The sequence below is a fragment of the Herpailurus yagouaroundi genome, unplaced genomic scaffold (genome assembly GCF_014898765.1).
Source record: "Herpailurus yagouaroundi ecotype Mexico unplaced genomic scaffold, PumYag 141, whole genome shotgun sequence".
Classification (NCBI taxonomy): Eukaryota; Metazoa; Chordata; class Mammalia; order Carnivora; family Felidae; genus Herpailurus; species Herpailurus yagouaroundi.
Window position 1 is genome coordinate 61,181,751 of NW_024412396.1, and position 21,683 is coordinate 61,203,433.

At 47.6% G+C, this 21,683-nt stretch overlaps 1 protein-coding gene across 2 annotated transcripts in view; it reads right to left on the reverse strand.

The window, feature by feature from the left end:
- The window catches only part of KCNK10 (potassium two pore domain channel subfamily K member 10), a 133,362-nt gene that overhangs the window by 108,114 nt on the left and 3,565 nt on the right, over positions 1–21,683 (reverse strand). The window contains exon 1 of one of the 2 annotated variants that reach the window (XM_040477938.1): positions 20,983–21,495. The exons of the other annotated variant lie outside the window; for it this stretch is intronic. Coding sequence (XP_040333872.1) covers positions 20,983–21,034 — 52 coding nt within the window. The 5' untranslated portion in view covers positions 21,035–21,495. Of the gene's footprint in view, positions 1–20,982; positions 21,496–21,683 lie in introns of those variants that run through there. 2 annotated transcript variants of the gene reach the window in all.

Here is a 21,683-nt window from a genome sequence, read left to right on the forward strand (position 1 = left end):
GCAACAGTATCCACGGTGGTGCTGTTTGTGGAGAAGAGGAAATCTCAGGGAGGAGCAGGTTTGGGAGGGGAGTCCACAGTCCCGCTTCAGGGTCTGGAGCTGGAGAGGGCCATTAGACGGGTGGGTAGGAACATCAAGGGCGCAGGTAGATGTGCAAATCTAGAGATACACCTGGGAGGTACAAAGGGCTGCTGACCTCACCCAGGGAGAACCACAGAGATCAGAAAGACCTCAAGTCCAAGGGCGTGGGCATTCTGCCATTGGAAGGAGAGCACCAGGGAAACGGCCAACCGGAGAGTGAGGAACGGCCATGAAAACTGAAGGAAAACCCCGAGGAAATAATGTCACAAAGCAAGTGACAGACATACTTCAAGGAGGAGAAAGTGTTCAGCTATTAAAAAGACCTCAAGGTGTCAAGGAAGATGCAGCAGGTGCTTCCCGGTGTTTTCACATTGGCCCCTCTCCCCTCCTTGCTAACACTCCCAATTTCACCCATATGCTGGTTTAACGGCAGCATGTTTAAAGGTGGGCCCCAGTCACAAACTCAGGAGATAATTCTTAATTGGTCCGAGCCAATAATGATAACACTGTTGCCCTTTGATGCTGATTGGTTTAGGGGTTGTTGCAAGGAGAAGTATGCTGTGCGGCTCCTGGGTGGGGGGAGTCCTCCATGATGAAAAGAGAAATATAAGGAGAAGCTCACTTCACTTTCCTCCCTGCGTTTGGATGACATAAGACCTGCTGGAGCTTCTGCAGCCCTCTTTCCACCATGTGGGGAGCATTTGCCAACATGAGGAAGGAAGGCAGGGCAGAAAGCTGGACACACCTGGGTCCTCGATGGCATTACAAAACAGCTGAGCCACCTTGGCAACCCCCTATTCAGTGAGAAGATAACTCTCTTAACCATAAACGTCCTTAGTGTTTAAGCTTCTTTGTTTTGTTTTGCTTTTTGTTCTTGCTTTAGAGACAGAGAGAGAGTAAGCGGTAAAGGGAGAGAGAGACTCTTAAGCAGGCTCCACACCCAGCACAGAGTCCGACAGGGGGCTCAATCCCACAACCCTGGGATCATGACTTGAGCCGAAATCAAGAGCCAGACACTTAACTGCCTAAGCCACCCCTGTGGCTTCTTTGAATGGGACACTGTGCCACATGCAGCTAAAGCATTCTAATTGATACTTAAGATACAAGAACAGAAAGGGGAAGGCAACGGCCACTGGTGACCTCAGTCAGAGCAGCCCTTGTGAAGCGGTGGTGGCTGAGAAAGGAGGTGGGGTGGGAAGGTGGAGACCCTGACTCCAGACAACTCTTCCCCGCCATTATGCTGTGAAGGGCGGAAAGGAATTAGCTGGTGGCCACAGGGGATGTGGGCCGAGGGGATGCTGGGAGATTCTGAAGCACACTCACACACTCGTGGGAATATTCAAGTAGAGGGGGAGAGGGTGATGGTTCGAGAGAAGGGAGGAGACCAACAGAGCATCAGTGGTGGGGTCCCCAGCGTACATGGAGGATTGGCCTTGGACAGGAGTGGACGCACTTCATCCACTGAGGAATAAAGGCAGGGCAGTGGGTCCAGATACAGGTAGTCTGGCAGAGTTGGGGGGGGGCGGGGACAGGAGGTAGTTCTGACCAATTACTTCCTTTTTTCTCAGTGATGTAGGAAATGCTCAAAATGTCTCTCAAGACCTCTCTAAAACTCTCCCCGCACTGAGGATTCTGTCCTGGGTTACTCTGAATTTCTTCCTTCACATGCCCACTGAACTGTTTCTCTTCTGGAGTTTTTAATTCATCCGGTGTCATAGTTTTAACTCCCCTGTACCACCCGAATGGAAACTCCTCAAGGGCAGGGAACATCTAACTAACATCCCAGAATCCATCACGGAGCCTGGCACACGTGTAAGTGAAAGAAAGCCCTCATGTGCTGGGGTGAAAAAGGCAGTTGGCCCTTATTTGCCGATTCCACATCTGCCGATTCTCCTACTTGCTAAAATGTATTTGTAACCCAAAAACAACACTCACGGAATTTTCGCGGTCACTTGTGGACATGTGCAGAGCAGCGAAACGCTTTTGTCATCTGATGCACATGCTCCCAGCCGAGGTCAGACAAAGCCAACGCTCTGCTCTGCCTTCTTGTTGTGGCTCTGGTATTGTAAGCAGGTGTCCTTTTCGTGGTCTGTTTAGTGCCATGTTTTTCACATATTTTGGCTTTCTGCTGGTCATTTCACCATTTAAAATAGCACTCAAGCACAGTGCTGAAGTGCTTTCTAGTGTTCCTAAGTGCAAGGCTGTGCTTGCCTTATGGAGAAACTATGTGCTAGGTAAGCATCCAGCAGGCATGAGCTACGGTGCTGTTGCCGTGGGTTCAGTGTTAATGAGTCGACAATACACGTCAAATAAAATGTCTTTAAACAGAAGCACACGTAAAACAAGGTTATGTATCGATCGGTTGATGAAAAGGTGGTGACCAGCGACTTGCAAGAACCTAACTCTAGAAGCAATGGTCCAGTATTCACTAACTCGGTACCCGAGGAGACTTTACAGAACATGACCTCTGCAGATAATGAGAATCAACTGTACTCCATTTTGCCATCTTCTGAGAAGGAGAATTATGGAGACAGAATGGTTTGATGAGGCTGAGATGAGTCTCATCAAGCCTTAACCTCTCTTTTCATGCTTTACAGATTACTCATCAGCACCAGGATTTGTGCTGAAGATGTGTTGCAGAGAAAGCTGCTGATTAGCTGCGGATAGTATCCCCTAAGAGCCACTAGCCTGCCTGGGGAACATCTTGGGGCACTGTGCCCTATCGTCTTAAAACTAGCTGGGTGGGGAATGAGGCAGAGAAGCAAGGGAAAGGTGAAGATTTACCATATGTCTTCATGTGGTTTCCCCCACAAGCTGATCCTAAGATAAGGACTTGAGCACCAGTAGTTGTTTGGGAGGTGAAGAAAGCACTGGTAGGGGGGTGGCGAAGAGAGAGAGGGATTGGAAAGCAGCCAAGAAAACCAGCAAAAGGTGCAATATCAAGCTTGCTTTCACTGTGGAAGAATGGAATTCTTCCCGTTAAGAGAAACTAAGAAACTAAGACTCAAAACATATTCCTGAGTTATCCGACCCAAGGCTGGGGGAACTGGGGTATTCATACACCATCCGCCATCAGTCATTGGTTGAGGGGTGCTCTTGGGGTGTGCTAATTTCCCTGCACTTTCTGCCTTCCGCGGAGCCTTCAAAGTCAGCAATGTCCAGAAAATGGCAGAAGATGCAAGAAATGGCAATTGGAAGTCAGCCAGTTTGCCCTGAAGGGGTAAGAGTAAAGGGATACGGATGGGCCCTGGCATGCCTGGTACATCATACAGGGCTGATGCTGAAAGTCTCACGTAAACCAAGACCCGGAATGGGCCACTTCTGTGAGAAATCTACAAAACAAGCGCATGACCATCACCTAAGTCCTGGGGTCTTCATGTACTTTCAGCTTAATTCATAGACCAATTCCCACTACTACTTTTAAGTCAAAATAAGGTTTAATGATGTTTCCAGAGGAACCTGGAGATAGTACGTAAGGTCATTTTCCTTCTTTGGCAGAAGCAAGATGGAAAGCTGAGTTGCATTCTTAGTGATCAAATGGGCCCCTTCCCCTCAAATAGCATGTGAGAGAATAGCAGGACAGAAGCCGTTTTTGGAAAACAAGGGGAATCTAGCCCTTCATAGGATGTGCTGACTCACCATCACTGACTAGGTAGGTCCCCAAGGAACATACGCTGAAGATGCACATCCCTGCCCAAGAGCCAGCTGCTGCTCGGTCTTCCCTTCCACGAACACCTATGCCCACTGGCCCCGACGCTGTCACAGCAGCTGAGGAATGTGCACTCCAAACTCTTGTCTCAGGAAAACTCCTGCGGCCGGGAGGGGGAAAAGTGCGGCCAGCTCACACTTTGTAGTGGTCAATTACAATCTACTGTTACAGACGAGGCAAGAAAGACAAGGGTTCCTCCATTACATCGGGTGAGTGGACTTCTGGGCTTTGAACACAGAAAGTATATTTCTGGCTTCATTTTGACCTCCACCACCTTCACAGTTCATGCCATAACCCTTGAGAAATGGATAAAAGAACTAGACTGGCCAATGCAAGTCACAGAGCCACCCGTGAGTGTGCACCCATGAAACCAGACCCTCCTCCAGGAGGTAGATGGAGACCATCAGAGTCCTGTGAGCAGGGACTCCTTCGACCACAGCAAGGAAGAGGGGACAGGCCTGAGGCGGCCCAGGTAACCCTCACCTAGCAGGACATGCCCTCTACCTGGACCTGACACTCAGCATGATACAGAGGCCCCATCAGAGGCCAGCAAATGGCCTTGGAGCCAACACAGACCTGGAAGCAAGCCCCAACTCAAGCACTTTCAAGTGGGGTGGTCATGAGCAGTTACACACACATTCGCAGCTTTGGTGTCCTCGCCTCCAAAATGGAGCTGACCCTACCCGTCTCAGATGATTGCCCGTGTCTTCAATCAGAAGTAGATACAGATGCTGGAAAATGAGTGAATCTTGGAAACATTGTGCTAAGTGAAAGAAGCCAGTCACAAAAAGCCACATGTTATACGATTCCATTTATATGTCATGTCCAAAATACACATATCCATGGAGACAGAAAGTAGATTGTGGTTGCTTAGGACGGGGAGAGAATGGGGGGTAATTGGAGGTGACTGCTAATGGGTCCAGGGCTTCCTTTGGGAGTCATGAAATCTTCCAAAATCAGATGGTGGTAATGGTGGCGCAGCCCTGTGAATATCGTTTTTTTAAAAAAAACAAACACTGAATTGTACATTTTAGATGGGTAAATGTTGTTATGTAAATGATGTCTCCATAAAGCCATTATCTATAAAACAGAACAAAACAAAAAGATCTGGAGCCCTCACTATGTGCAGATTCTTCGGAAGCCATGAGTCCCCAGGTCATTAGGCCCAACATGAGGACATGAACTGGAAAAACAAGCAAAGTGACTCAGGCTGCTGTGAAGAATAAATTACAGCGTGTACCTTAAGCACTGAGTACCGCGCCCGGACGCAGAGCAAACCCTCGGGAAGCGCGCAGGCCCAGTACCCTTGTCATCATCGTGTACGAGTCTCCTGCGTGCCTGGCACTGTGTTCGTCCTTTGTGCCCACTGTCTCATTTAAGCCCCACAGGCCCTAGGGGATGGGCACTATCATCATTTCTGGATCTCAGGTGGGGAAGCGTAGGAACGGAGAGGTAGGTCAGCGGCTGGGGGGGGGGGGGTGGCAGAGCTGGAGGACAAATGTGGGCTCTTGCACAGCTCCTCATCACATCTGCCTCATCGCCAGCAGCAGCATGGCCCCCGTTCCCCTCATCAGCACCACCAGGCGGGGTTCCTTCAGTCGCTAGAACCGGTTTAAAGCAGAACAGAAGCTTCTGGTAACTGCTGGCAGGCTGGCTCCTCCAGGTCCCTCCCAGCCACTCAGCCGAGAATCCCGGGATGACAAGTGTGGCCTCACTGCGACCCTACCTCAAACCCCAGGTAGGATTCCTGCGGCCCCCCGGGATTCAGAGTGGACACCCAGCCTGTCCAACCAGCTGCTGCCTCCTTAAGCCTTCGTGACCCAGGCTGGCATCCTTGACCCTCTGTTGGCCTCAGTCTGCCCCGGCATCCCAGATGTAGTGAAGAGATTGCCAGGCTCATAACCAACCCAAGCCCCAATTTCCCCCTATTCAGAAGATATGTAAATTTAGACACTTTGGAAATCACGTGTAGCAAGAAGTTCCCATCTGCCAGAGAGAGAGAATGAGAGAGAGAGAGAATTTAAGTACCTAACATGTTGGCCTCGCGGTTCCTCGGAGATAATTTACATGTCGTCACCCTGGGGGAGAGCCACACTCTCCCCACTTCCCAGTGATACGTGCACAAGCCACACAGTCCCGATGAACACAGATTCTTAAGAAAAGTTCAGTGCAAACTAGGCAGTTCCGAGGCCCTCGACGAAATCACTGAATTCTCTAACAGAATATTGCTGCCTCCAGCAGGATCGACACTCATTCCCTACAAAATTATCAAACTAAACATTTTTTTTTTTTCACAAAGCAAGGTAACATTAGAATGGCCTCATCTTCATCCTTATTATAAAACTGAGGCTCCCGGGAGGCTCAGTCGGTTAAGCGTCCGACTCCTGGTTACGGCTCAGGTCGTGATCTCATGGTTCATGAGGTAGAGCCCTGTGTCGGGCTCTATGCTGACAGCTCAGAACTTGTTTGGGATTCTCTCTCTGCCCCTTCTCTCTCTCTCTCTTTCTCTCTTTCAAAATAAATAAATAATCTTTAAAAACTTGCTTAAACTCCTATACTAGTCAAATGTGGACCTGAAAAAGATTTCTACAATGCAGAGGAAGTTGACCTGAGTCTACAAGAGAGGCTGAGAGGTCTGGCCTGGTGGTAAGTTTCAGGAGGGCAGGGACTTTTAGTTGCTCCCCTGTCCCTGCACCCCCAAGCCCGGAACGGTGCTGGGCACCAAGAAAACATGCAGTAGATATTCACTGAATAAAGGAGTGGATGCCCTTCCCCAAGAGGCTGAATATACACCCACATCCACACTATTATAGAATTTAGTTTGGAATCTCCGAACTAATATGCTCTAGGCTCTACAGAGCTACAGCGCTCCATTAATTCCTCCCAAAAAGAAGGGAATGGGTTTCGAAGGAGGCCCCAGCACCTGTTGGCATTACCTTAAGAGGCAATGTGGAATGACAGAGGTTAGCAGATAAGGATGCAAAGAGGCACTTTGTCCCTCTTTGCTGTCTGGTCAAAGGCAGGTCACTTGAACTCCCTAGACTCCAGGGCGTTCCTGAACGTCTGAAAAGTCCCTTCCAATTCCTGAGGTGACTTTCATTTGAACTGGACATCATTTCCACAAGGGAAAATCTGTCTTCAGTGTCCTTTTCCCGCCCTCCAGGCATCTTTACCCGCTGGCCCCCATCACACAGCGCCTGGTGTCCAAGGTCTTCCACGTGCTCCCTGTGTGGCTCCTCCCCACGGCCCGTCTTCCCTGCTCCTGACTTTTCCCTTCCCCACTCTACACCAACCCATCAATATGTTTGGGTTCTGCGTCCCATTCTCTCTTGGCCCAGTTCTCCTTTAGGAATTTGATTAGCTTGGCTGCACCAATGGGTAATTGAGAGTTTGTATGTTATCCCAAAGAAATATATTTGCATTTTAACGAGATGTGTTCTGGAGATGAGATTTTAATCCATATCGCTATCAACGCATTTATCGTGGTATATTATGATACTTGATTGTGCACCTGGCTCAGCAGCTAGACTGGGACTTTCTGGGCATAAAGCCTCAGGTCTTTTTTGTCTTTCTGTGTCTGGTACCTAGCCCCCATTTCTCTGGGCACGCACTCAATAAATGTTCATGGATAACCACGTAGATGAATGACAGGCTGTTGACGAGGAAAGTAACTGCTAGATTTGAGGCGATCTGATGGTCACGGGAAGGACTGATGTGGGTCAGCAACAGACAAGGACTTACAGGGCTCCTCAAATCCTGCTTCCACCTGCCCCTCCCCCCTGTGGCTGTCAGCTCTGCCTGCCTTTAGAACTCAGTCTGAATGCAGACATTATTGCCTGAGAACAGGCATTCATGCTCCTATAGAAGCTGTGTTCTCACCCTGCCACAGAAAGGGACCAGCACATCACAGCGTCTCATTAATTCAGGCTTTTGGGAAGCCTTCTGAGCTGAGGCCACAGAGACTCAGGGGTTCCCATTATAGTCAAAGGAGAAATACCCTAATGTCACAATGCCTTTCAACACTCCAGAAACAAAGTGACAGTGGGTATGGAGGGGATGCTGACAATTTTTCTCAGGCCCATTATGCTGGACTGATAGCCAACTGTTTCTGAAAGCTGTCTGAAACGCAAAACACAGGCCCTCAGTAGTTGTTGGTTTTACTGATTCCTTGACTCCAGATATGTAAATGATGACGGAATCAAGGGCCATGTAGCAAAGCCAGGGAAAAGATTATTTAACAAACATTGAAAACGCAGTGGCCATTGTTTTAAGATAACACCTCCCATTTGTAACCAGCAGTTTGGCATTGGCTATCCTAAATCAAAGATGCCAAAAGGAGCTTTTCTCCTGCCTAGATTTAAAAAAAAACAAAACAAAACAAAACTCCTATGATTCGTAAGAGGAAACGCGAAGTCCCCCAGGTGAGTCAGGCACCCGGCACCCTACCTGGCACCTAGTAACATAATAGTAACACCATAAACATTTGCTGAATCAACCATTCAATTTATGAGTGGTTTAAAAATCACTCATACGTGATTTATTACAAATCAAATATTTGTAAAAATACAAAATCTGCTCATGTCATCTTCCTCCTTCAAACCATTCAGTGCCTTCCCTGTATTCTCAGAGAAGCAGCAAAACTCTTTCGTATGACCTACCATATCCTGCAGAACATGGCCAGCACCCCACCATGCCTACCTCTCTCTCCAGCCAGGGCCACAATCCGGGTCTCCTGAGACCAGCGCTCACCTTACTGTGCCTCACTGGCTTTCTCTATGCTTTTATAACACGCCCAAATACTCCTGAGATCTAAAGCAGACTTAGCTGCAGGGGTGTTACTGGAAACAGCGCCACGAACCACGAGCCTCGTGCACAGCTGCGGTCACGTCCACGGTACGTACACTACATGACTTACGACCGTTTCTCATAGGAAAAGTGGAAGCACTGAGGAAAGGATGTGCATGTGGCTCAGTGTGGCTCCTAATGAACCAGTTGTTGGCGCAGGAAGAACGGGGCCTCAGGAAGTAGGAGAATTAGTCACAAGTTAAATTCACCCTGAAAGTCCATCTCTTAGCAGGGGTAAGTGGGAGCAGAGGGTGGGGGTAGCTCCTGGATGAAGGAACGGAGGGGGAAATCACAGAACCAGAAGGCAAGTACACTGGCATATGAGTACCCTGAGAAATTTTCAGCCCGTGGTTACTATGGTTACAGACGCCACGAGAGGTGGCTCCAGAATGCGATGAGGGGGAGGGGGGCCTCAGGCAGCCTCCTTCAAACCCACTCTCGCGGGCCTAGGGCCTCTTTGCCATTTTGTGCGGGAAGTGACATAGTCAACAAAGCCTGTGGAGGCACTCAAAAGAAACTGTATTCGTCTTCCTCCGCCCAGGACACAGAAGCTCCAAAACTTTCCTCAGAATGTAAAATTGCTTCAAGAATGATAAGCCAGGCATGCAGTGTTTGGAAACATGAGAACCTCTAAGGCATCAAATGCACCCTTTTTCCTGGAAATCGTTTTCTCTACAAGAATGTGCAGAAAAAGCAACAAAGTAGTTAAAAAAGAAAAAAGCCTACTTAAAATATGACAGAGAGGGCTAACAGGCCTCCCTCAGTGGCTTTTCCCACGTGCTGGGTGGGTCCCCCACCCCCCGGCACACCATCCCTGCCATCTTGGCTACATTCTGACTTGGGTTTCGGTCACACCACACAGACGCAAGGTCTGCTGCAGAAACACACCAGACGCCCATTCCCTGACATTTCTGCTGCTCGGCCTGAAGGATGCCCTGTTCTTCTGGCTTTGTCCAAGGAGGCTAGATGTTCAGTCACCGAATCTGTAAAGGAAGGGGGTTGTCAAAGAAGGGGAATCTGAACAAGAAGTGGGCCCAAGAGTTGTCACACTTCACCTCTGGATTCAAAAGAAATTGGGTCTACCGTGTTGGTTATTCTCTGGTGAATGTCCTACGGATTTATGCGTAGCATCGTGCCCACCCGAGACAGCCTCCACGGATGCTTTTTGTAATTGAATAATTTGCTTGGACTGCTAGGTATCCTGGGATCTATTATGAGACCATATATTCATTCCTTACATAAATCAACATCATACTGTCTTTCTAAAATATCATTTTGAGTAGCAGGTAATAAATAGGAAGGGTAAATGAGTTCAGTGAATCATTGTTCTGTGGATAAGTGGGAAACGCAGAGTTAAATAAAATCAACCAGGTTTCTGTACTACAGGATTGTCAGAGGGGGTGTAGGGGTAGAGGTGAGAGCTCCAGCATGAACAGACAGGCCCAGTTTAAGCGACAGAACTACAAGGTAACTTTGTGCAAGTCGCTTGAGCTGTGTCGGACTTAGTCTCCTCATTCAGAAAGCAAGGACAATAATTCCATCTCTTTCTTTGGACTATAAAGAGGATTATATGAGATAATGACTATAAAGCACTTAGCAGAGCGCCTGGAACTTAGTATACATTCAATAAATAAGAGGGGAAAATGCTTACAGTAATTTTAAAATATAGCCTCAAATCCTTTGATACTCCTTGCTTCCAAAGTGAGCTTAATCATCCCAAGTATGAACTAAACTTAGTAATTCACATCTAACGAAAAGACTGTGGCTATAGTAACAATATGTGATTTCTGAGGTTGAATCATAAAAGGCATCGTCAATTCCACCTTGTTCTCTCTCGGATGGCTTGATCTGGGGGAAGCCACCCACCATGTCGGGAGGACATTCAAACAGCCTGTGGAGAGGGCCACATTGGCAGGAAATGAGGTTTCCCCCCCCACAGTGAGCAGCAGTTGCAAGTCACATGAACACATCATCTCAGAAGCAGATTCCCCCAGCCCCAGTCAAGCCATCGGATGACAGCAGCCCCAGCCGACATCCGACCACAACCACGTAGTGGCTCCTGAGCCAGACCACCCAGCTAAGCTGTTCCCAAATTCCTGATCCACAGAAACTATTAGATAATAAATATTTGTCATTGGTTTAAGCCACCAAATGTTAGAGTTTTTGTCCCACAGCAATACCCACTCCTCAGGAAGGCATGAATGAACACACATCATTCTGTAGACCAACCATGAAACCCTTTTTTTTTTTTCCTCACAGTATCTGACAAGATTAACTTGTGTCTTATGGAACGCAATTTGGGAAATGCTGGTCCAGAACTTGACATTTTATAAAGCTTGTTCACACTTGTTATCTCACTTAATCATTTCAGCAACTGTGAAGCAGGTGCTGACTGTGATCTTTATTTTACCCAAGAGAAAACTTAGGCTCAAAAAGGTTAAATGATTTGTCCAATTTATCATTCTAACTAATGCAATTGGTGGAACAAGAACTCAGACTCAAGTATTATGATTCCAAACTATATTTTTTTCTCTCATCTTTTCTCTGGTTTGACCAGAACAACCCAGGTTTTTGAAACCTGGGATAAGAATACTGACAGTCTAGGAGAGTCCCAGGGAGGGGGGCTGTGCCGGAGGCCATGCTCCCAGATGATCTGTATAATGAAATAGATGCTTCTCAAGCGGCTGGAGCTGTAGTGTTCCCTGACTTCTCGGAACAGGGGCCATGTCAACCATGATAACAACATAATGCAGGCACACGGAGCCTTCACAATGCTCCAGGATGCTTTTGAGAGTTGGCATATATCACTTTATTTAACCCATATAATAAATCAGAGAAGTACAGGGTGTCATCATCTCCACCTTACATGTGAGGCTAAGTCACAGACAAATGAAGGTACTTGCCAAAATCCGCCACTAGTAAGTGATACAGCTCAAACTGGGACCCAGGTGAACTAAGGATATCAAGCCATCAACATCTCAACCGTCTCCTTTCCCATAAGAGTGGCAGAGCCAGTGCTAGAACCCAGATCCTTCCACCTTAAGCTCCAATCCTGTAGAGAGGGTAGCATCTAGTCCAGAAGCTAAGTTAAATAAATAGAACATACATTTAGTTCCACCAGGTTTCAAAGACGTATATGCTGAAACAGATATACCATAACTACTTCCCATATGGCCTCAAATTCCATCGAAAGAAATGAATGCCTTTGGCCCAAAGCAATATTCTCAACCAGTAGAATCTAGGAGTTGACCCAGGTTGGTTCATGGTTACAACGGATAACAACAGATTCCTCCAAATTTGCAGGCAAAAAGAAAAAAAAATAAGTTAATGGATAGAATCTTTTCATTTCTAAACTTTTTCTCCCATCATTTTTTCTTAAACATTTGGACCCTGCTTCCTTATCTCATCTGATAAAGGTGACTAAGTGTTCAATTGTCAAATATCACACCTGATACCAAGCATCTCTATTCAGACTGTCAGGCTCCTATTACACTAAATTTGGTAAGTTACACTAGTTGTCTTTATCCTGAGAAAATATTTGATATTCGGGGGACCTACAGGCATTCTTACACATAAGAAACTCACTTTCCTGGTATTAAAATTGTTTTTAGAAATACAAATTAGCATTTGGGGCCATTCTGCAAGGGTCACCATGACTTCCAGATTCCTATCACTTGGGTAAATCTGCACTGTCTCTGTGGGCATCTTTTTTTAAATTGAAACACTACAAACACCCCTACATTGGGTAGATGAATAAAAAAAAATGGGATCCTCTGCATAAGAGATAGCGACTGAGGTCAGAACTCTGTGGGAGGGCAGGTGAGGGGTGAGGAGGGGTAAAGGAAGGAAGGAAGAAGGAAGGGAGATGGGAATGAGGGAGGTAAAGTTCCCTTTGATGATGTGGTTTACGTATAGCAGCAGTTAACTCTCCAAATCCTATGTTTCACTACCAGTCTAGTCTCCTTCAAAGTTCCCTCTGTGGCAGGGGAGGAGTCAAGGAACCAAAGTTGGTAGTATAGAAAATGGAATCCCCTTGGGGCGCCTGGGTGGCGCAGTCGGTTAGGCGTCCGACTTCAGCCAGGTCACGATCTCGCGGTCCGTGAGTTCGAGCCCCGCGTCAGGCTCTGGGCTGATGGCTCAGAACCTGGAGCCTGTTTCCGATTCTGTGTCTCCCTCTCTCTCTGCCCCTCCCCCGTTCATGCTCTGTCTCTCTCTGTCCCAAAAATAAATAAATGTTGAAAAAAAAAATTTAAAAAAAAAAAAAAAAAAAAAAAAGAAAATGGAATCCCCTGAAATCTTACCCACCTACCCTTCCACCTCTTATGCCCATCCGTCCAGCCTCCCCGGCTCTGGGAGTGGAGGAGGAAGAGAACGCAATTCCCCCCAACCCCCTTGCCGACGGTTCTGGCACTCACCACCACCGCCACCCCGACCCTAAATGGAGGATTTGAAAGTCAGGTTTCATTTTCAATTCACAGTACTCAGTCCCAGACACTTCTGAGGGGAGAAAAAAAAAAAAAAAACATCTCAAACTCTGTCTGCAAACCACAAATAAATTGTTCTTGAAAGTAAAATATGAGGTTTTGTTTCTCCATGCTGGGTAACAGTAATGAGCCTAACTTAAACAGTTAAGTGTCCACTGACAATACCACGAGGACCAGAGCCCAAAGGTGGATGAGGATGGTTCCTCTGACCACCGTAAAAAAAAAAAAAAAAAAAAAAAAAATCTGCCAGGTGGGTGTAACTGACATTTAGGGAGATTCCAAAACCATGTCATGCAGAGCTGAGCCCCTGACTCTGTCTCTGTCTGCTTCATCTTGTAAGTGCCGTTTAGAACAGAATCTGAGTACAGCAGAAGCTTCTCCCTTTAATTCACCTTTATGCTTCAGCCAAGAAAGCTGTCCAAACTGAAACCTCCTAATTGGCTCTCAGTAAAATGGCTTCATTCTGTTTCATTAAACTCTTCTAATTCTCTATGGACTAAAAGTCACAATAAAATAAAACAAAATAAAATAAAATAAAATAAATAAAATAAAATAAAATAAAATAAAATAAAATAAAATAATCCACTATCTCTACAACCTTTTTCTTGCCAACAGTGGGCCCCCAGTTCTGTGCCATAGGAGATACCCTTCACACCATATCGCAGGTGTGGTTGAAGTCTCCCAATTTGGGGCAAGATGCACATTATATTTTTTTAATGCATCTGACTTATGATGCTAATATACAGCCTGTTATGGACTGAACTGTGTCCCCTGCAAAATTCATATGTGGAAAACTTAACTACCAACATGACTGTATTGGAGATAGGGCCCTAAGGGGGTAATTAAGGTTAAATGAGGTTATGAGAGTGGGGCTCTAATTCAATAGCACTGTTGTCCTCGTTAGAAGGGGAAGCCACCAGAGTGCTGTCTCTCTACCTTGTGAGGGCACAGTGAGAAGGTGGCCACCTGCAACCCGAAGGAAGAGCTCTCATCAGACATCGATCCTGCTGGCACCCTGATCTTGCACTTCCAGTCTCCACAACTGTGAGAAAATAAATTTCCATTGTGTGAGCCACCCAGTCTATGGTGCTTTGTCATGACAGCCTGAGGAGACTAAGACAGGGCCAAAGCACAGATGTTTTTGGAAACAGGGTGAAGTAGCAAAATCAACCTGTCTTGTCTTAATGCCACTCAGCGAACACTGGGATGGGCAAAAGAACGGTGAAGCTCCCTCAGACACTGCTGGAAAAGAACCCCGAACCAAATCTTGGCCCAGACGATCTTTGGAACATTTTTTTCTTTTTACTTTCTAGGATAATTGTGGTGATTTGGGCGCATTTATTAATCCCATTTGGAACGCTGATCTCCTGAAAGTTGGATGCTAAATCAAAAATAGATGGCTTTCTTTCCAGCAAGTCTAAGCTATACAAATGTGTGTCTGGAAACACATTAGCAAAGATAGCGCTCAAGTGACCTTGATGGCCATAAGAGACTGAAATTTTTTTTAGCCAGGACAGCACAAGTGAAATCCAAGGGTCTTCAACTGAACTCATGGGATAAAGTGCCAGCCAGTTTATGGCCTGCAGAAAACAGCCAGCGACTACCGACTCACTGATAGACTGAGAGCCTTTTTCCTCTGAATCTCTCAGAGAAACTTCTGAATACACTTACGGGCAAGAGTCAATGAAAGCGTGTGGGATGGACAAAGACCCTGGAAGGGAGGAAGGCTTGAGGGAAATTGGCCTTGGCCTGGACTTTAAGGATTGAAAGGACTGGGTTGGCCCCCAGCTCTGCCTGTTTGCAGCCTTGGGCCTCTAAATAACTCATTTCCTCTTCAACAAACCTCAGGTTCCACTATCAACAAAAATAAGGTTGTTTCTAAAACAAATGAGATAACCTGTAAGAAGCGTTATGTAAACTGAAAAGCGCTAAACACGTACAAGATAGGCCTCTCTGGAATTCTGCATTCAGGTACTCACTAAAAACGCAGCTTTAGGGGCGCCTGGGTGGCGCAGGCGGTTAAGCGTCCGACTTCAGCCGGGTCACGATCTCGCGGTCCGTGGGTTCGAGCCCCGCGTCAGGCTCTGGGCTGATGGCTAGGAGCCTGGAGCCTGTTTCCGATTCTGTGTCTCCCTCTCTCTCTGCCCCTCCCCCGTTCATGCTCTGTCTCTCTCTGTCCCAAAAATAAATAAACGTTGAAAAAAAAAAATTCTTTAAAAACGCAGCTTTAAAAAAAAAAAAAAACTAAACTAAAACCAGTTCCTTGGGCATCTGGATGACTCCATCGGTTGAGTGTCTGACTTTGGCTCAGGTCATGAGCTCATGGTTCGTGAATTCTCATGCTTCGTGAGATCAAGCCGCGCATTGGGCTCCGTGCTGACAGCATGGAGCCTGCTTGGGATTTTCTGTCTCTCTCTGCCCCTCCCCCTCTCACGCTCTCTCTCTCAAAAATAAACAGACATTAAAAAAATAAAAATAATTAAAAATTTAAAAAACCCAGCTTCAGCTCTGAAGGTTTGCTGCTTTCTTAAGTGGATTTAAATACCTAAAAAGAGCTACTTGTCAATGGCTAATCTGAGCCGAATTACTCATTGAATACCAACCGTATCTTTGTCAGGCTACATCACCACCCTGCCCCAGCCCCCACCGCACCCCCATTCAGCCTTTTCACTCCTGGTGACAGGGAGAACAGGAGGAAACAGTCTGCTGGAGACTTTTCGAGAGATGGGAGTTTGCAACAAGTGGAAATGTCTGTGTCCTTTCCAATACCCCGTTATACAGAAATATTCTTCCTTTCTCCTTATTTGTACTTTGCCGCTTGTAGCTTAGAGGAGTCCTGGAATTTCCTTCACGCATGAAGACTTAGAGATCCTCTCCACTCCAACCCCCCAACCATCTACTCATTCAGCAAAAGTCACTGAGTGTCTACTAGGTGCAGGCTCTTCCTGGGGCACTGGGGACATGACAGTAACAAGACAGGGCAAGTTCCTGTTCATGAAGTTCATACGCTAGTGAGGGAGGCTGGCATCAAATGAGACACATGAGTAAGAGGCTTTCGGACAATGACCAGTGCCGGGAAGACAACTGAATGGGCGACATAGTAGAAAGTGACAAGGCTGGGGAATGAGAGGGGAGGTCTTCGGATGGGACAAGGAAGCCCTTGCTAAAAAGGTGACCTTTGAGCTGACATTCAAAGGTGGAAAGGAGCCAGCCACACGAAAATGCGTTCTAAGCAGTGGAAAGTGCAAGTCCCTGAGACAGGACCAAGTTTGATCTATTTGAGGAACAAAAGGAAGCCAATGGCCCCAAGGTCAGATCAAAGGAGAGGGTTGAAGAGATAGGGTCAAAGAGGCCATGTCAATGGTCCCTTTGCACATGGGAGGGGCCATGAGAAGAAGTGAAATGAGCAGCCCAAAGTCACACAGCTAATTATTGCTACAGCTTATTCTAGAACCTAATTCTTTTGCCTCCAAATCCAGGGTTTTTTACACCATATTGACCTGCTTGCCTTGAGGCGTGGGAATATTGTGTGCTGATCTTAATGCTTTTTAAAACCCCTTAAGATACATAAAAGCGGGGCCTCTGGGTGGCTCAGTCGGTTAAGCGTCCGACTCTTGATTTCGGCTCAGGTCATGCTCTCGTGGTCGTGAGATCCAGGCGAGGCTCTGTGCTGAGCGTGGAGCTTGCCTGGGATTCTCTCTCTGCTCCTCCCCCGCTTGCATGCTCTCTATCTCTCTCTCTCTCAAAATAAATAAACATTAAAAAATATACATAAAAGCAGCAAGCCAATCCCAGTTTTCAGCAAAATACCAACAGGTGATCCCAGTGATTTAAAATGCACATAAGTTTGGGGCACCTGGGTGGCTCAGTCGGTTGAGCGTCTGACTTCGGCTCAGGTCATGACCTCGCGGTCCGTGAGTTCGAGCCCCGAATCGGGCTCTGTGCTGACAGCTCAGAGCCTGGAGCCTGCTTCGGATTCTGTGCCTCCCTCTCTCTCTCTGCCCTTCCCCCACTCATGCTCTGTCTCTCTCTCTCTGTCAAAAATAAACGTTAAAAAAAATTAATAAAAAATAAATAAATAAAATGTACATAAGTTCTCCTACAAAAGCCAGACTTGGTGCCATTCAACTTTTTCTGAGGTCCTACACAAGTAGTAACTATTTGTCATAGGCTTAGCTTTACAAATATGGAGGAAGGCCACAGCTCACCGGAGAATAATCATTTTACATTTAGGTCTTCGTTTTGCACCTAAACCTCTTGACAGTGCTTTGCTTAATTCACGCAAGGGCAATCAAAACCAATCTGCTCTCAATCCGCCTTCATTCTGTGCTATTAAATTGTCAGGTAATGGGGCTGTAAGTAAAACATCATAATTACAACCTCCTTCCACAATCTGTGAGCACCTCCACCTGAAGGTTCGAATCTGTTAATACTCAAAACCTACAGTCTGTGGAAGTGTCCCTCTCCTTTTCTGTTACAACACTAGGTTCCCCTTCATCTCTGCACTGCTAAAATACACTTGGTCTGCGTAAGCCCCAACTTCCAAAGAACAGACCCAAAGTCTGTCCAGTGGCCAGTGACTGGCCCACCAGAGGTAGAGGCGGAGATTCTATTTGGCTAGATGGGCTAATGGAGAAAGGACTGAGTAGGAAAGGCATTCTTCTTCCTCTCCCTCCCCCTCCTCTTCCTTCTTCTTCTCTTTCTCCTTACAATGAGCTTCTCCAGCCCCTGAGCTCTGGGAGCCTCACCAGACAAGAGCCAGAGGTCCCAACAACTTAAGACATAGACTCAAAGAATGTATAAGGACCCCTGTTCTTGGGGCGCCTGGGGGGCTCAGTCGGTTAAGCATCCAACTTCAGCTCAGGTCATGATCTCACCGTCTGTGAGTTCCAGCCTCGTGTCAGGGTCTGTGCTGACAGCTCAGAGCCTGGAGGCTGCTTCGGATTCTGTGTCTCCCTCTCTCTCTGCCCCACCCTCCTCGTGCTCTGTCTGTCTCTCTCTCTCTCCCAAAAATAAACATTAAAAATTAAAAACAAAAACAAAAACAAAAAGGACCCCTGTTCTAGTCCAACAGCACCACACACTACCTGTGTGATCTTGGGTAAGTTACTCAACCTCTCTGTTCTTTAGTTCCCCCACCTGCAAAATTAGGCCAGTATCTTCTTAAGTTTAAATAAGAGCAAATAGCATTCCTCTAGTTAAATTGTAACGAATTAGTTAAGAATAAACTATTTTTTAATGTGTGTGGAGCGCATGGTTCCATACAGGCGTGAGATATACCACCCTCACTCCCTTAATCTCTTCCTGCCTCCACCTCCTAGCTAGAAAAGACTACTGCCACGCCCACCTGCAAGAACGACCGTGCATGAAGTCAGAGCATCTTACTGGAAGGTAGTTCAGTGACACCCTGATGGCCATCAAGTGGGGCCAATACCACCGCAGAAGTATATTATGAGAATAATTGCATGAAATAATGTGCATGAAACACCTGCATGCAATGATGTCTCATTAAATGTTGGTCTTTTTATTGGAGTCTTTTCATTTTTAGCACCATCCGTTGTGACTGTAGATGCTACTTGTGCACTTCTCCACTGTCGTCAGGCTGTAACATGTTGGATTCATCTGTGTTTATCACTGTCATATGTAGAGAGAGAGAACGACGATTATCCAGAAACGTATTCTCAAAACCAAGGCAAGCTTCACAGCCCTCCATCGCGACCAGAGTTCCCTGAAGATGCCAGTATGATCGTTTAGACAGCTGCCCACCTGACACACCTCAGGGACATCTCCCAGTCAACAAGTTTCAGACTGAACGCTCGAGCTTTCCTGCAAGACTGGTCCTGCCCTCGCTGTCTTCCCGGTTCTTCCAATGACTCCACCTCCACGCTGCATTCACACAAAACCTGTTGATTTTCTTTCTGCCTTCCAGAGCTCCCTACCCCATCCACTTTTCCATTACCACAGCCACTACCCTGGTCCCTGTCACCATGGTGTCAGGTCCCTAACATTCACCCGAGCCACACAGCGCTTGTTTGGAAACGGAGTTCAGACCATACCTCTTCTCAGCTTGAAACCTTTCAGGGGCTTAAGATAAAGACAACACTCCTGTCCCCACCCCACAATCCTACCCTACCTACAACAACATGAGGCTGTTGGATCCACACTATGGATCCACCAGCCATGCCTCAAAACACATGCTTTCTTGCTCTCCACTCTAGCCGTGGAAACTGCCTTTCACTTCCTCAGATACACATGTTCCTTCTGCCGCAGGGCCTTTGCACTTGCTGTTTCCCCTTCTGTGTCAGTTCACCTCCTCGGTAGCCAATTAAGCCCTACATATCTTCCAGGTCTCAGTACAAGGGTCTGACTACCTTCCCTGACTGCTCACCTTCCCTGATCCTTGTCAATCTCTTCTACACTTTCTTAAAACCCTGATGCACTCCTTCATGGAATGTACATAAACATACAATTAGGCACTCTTTTGTGCATTGACTGATTTAGGTCTACGTCCCTCACTATAAAGTCCAAGAAGACTTGTTCTATACTATTCTGACTATATCTCCAGGGACAGCATTTGGTAAGTAGTGGGCATTCAATAAATATGTTTTGCAGGGACCAAAATAAAATTAAAAAAAAAAACAAACAACAAAAAAAAAAACAAGGCATACTTTCCAGAGATCAACAGACAAAAACTGGGTTGGGTTTGGGTTGTATTAAGGTGTAACAGCTTCAGGGTTGAAAACAGGCAACACATCTTCACTCGTGAATAGCCAGTCGGCTTATAATACATTTACTCAACAAATAAGTGGGTTTCTGCTTTTCTGGTCTGGAGAAAAGAATAAATGCCCTCGCAAAAACAAACAAACAAACAAACAAAAACAACCAAAAAAATATTAAGCGCACATACACACATCAGATAAACAAATTGCAACCCAACACACACAGAGTTGTTGCCTAGCCCAACCCAGCTTCAGAGGAGGCTGGGAGAAATGATAAAACGCATTCCTGCGAAAACCGGACACTCGGTTGCAACTTGTTCCGCTCGCCTGGCAGTCATTCAAGAGGGGCCTTAACATCTGTATGCTAATTACAGACACGGTGGTCGACGCTAGGCACACACAAATCTGTCTTGGTCGCTCTCTTTTGCGCCAAGGGAACGCTGTCCAACATTCATTAGAGCTTGTAGACCACACTGCTGCTCAGGCGGACACGCTGCGCGCCCCCTCCCCAGCCCTTGCCAGCCCCACCCTTCTCGCAAACCCCTTCCCCCTCCCACTTCTAGTCCTGTCTGAGCCAAACTAGCTGTCTGGTTTGGTAATAAGATTGAGAGAAGACTCGGAAGGCCCTGGGGGCTCCATTATGCCCCGTGCCTTAGGAGAAGGGCCACCTCCAGGGACCGGTGCTGCAGATCCGAGCCTCACTTGCTGCCAGGAAACCTTTCCCACCGAGGACACCCTGAGCAGGCTGCGCAGCTCCAGATCCAGGGGGAGGCACCCCACCCATCTGCCAGAGAGACAAAGATCACCAGAAACAAAGGACACACACACACAGACACGCACACGCAAAGTCAAAAGCAAATACCGACACTTGGTGTGAATTCAAGCCAAAGAGCCGGCTTGGTGTATCTTTAAATAGGTTTTGAGACAATCCAGGAGGGACAATGATTATGTGGTAATGACAGGCACTATCTGGGTTTGGAGCCCACGCTGCCTCCGCCCTCCTCCCACCCGCGCTGCGGTTCCCAGGCGCATTTTCCAGCCTCAGGACACACGCTGCCGGGAGCAAGAGTGCTTCCACTCACGGAAGCGCGCGCGCGCAGGGGGTGGAGGCAGGACGAGGGCCGCCCAAGTAGGAAATACCAACCTTTCGGATCCCAGTTCACCTGTTTTCTTGGAGTCTCGATTGGAAATTTCATGGCTCCGTTGCCCAGAAGGGGAGGAGATGAAAAGAATCGAAATAATAATAAAGTCCTCAAGCTTTACACGCCTCGGTACGGCAGTCCAACAAAACAATTTCCAAGGATGGGGGAGCCTTGGACTGGCTCGTGGAGGAACCCCGGAGAAAGATAAGTGGAAAAGACTGGCTAAGGAGACACTGGAAACGGCTTAGGTGTTGGCACCGGCGGAAGGGTGGCCAGCTGCAGCCCCCTGGGTGAAAGGAAAAGTAAGACTGGCGAGGGGTGGATGGAGAGGGAGGCTCGGGAAGATAAAAGAGCCAAGCTGCTTCCCAAACGCGGGGGCGGCAGGTGGGGGGGCTGAGCAGCCGGAGGGCCGGCGCGAGGGAGAAACCCACTGCAGTGTCACTCCAGCCCCCGAAGGCGTGTGCGCACACACTCCCGCACACACTCACTCGCCCGGGCGCGCGCTCCGGCGGGCACGTCAGCCTCGCTCGGCCGCGCACCGCGCACACGCCCCACCCCGGCCGCGGCTCCTAGCCTCCCCCCGCCCCGGGCGACGCCCCCCACTCCCCACCCCCCGAAAGCCATTGGACGGAGGGGTGGCGCGGCACCCGGGGAGCGCGCGGCGAGGGCGACCCTCCCCGAAGCGCGCCGCGGACGCCGCGCC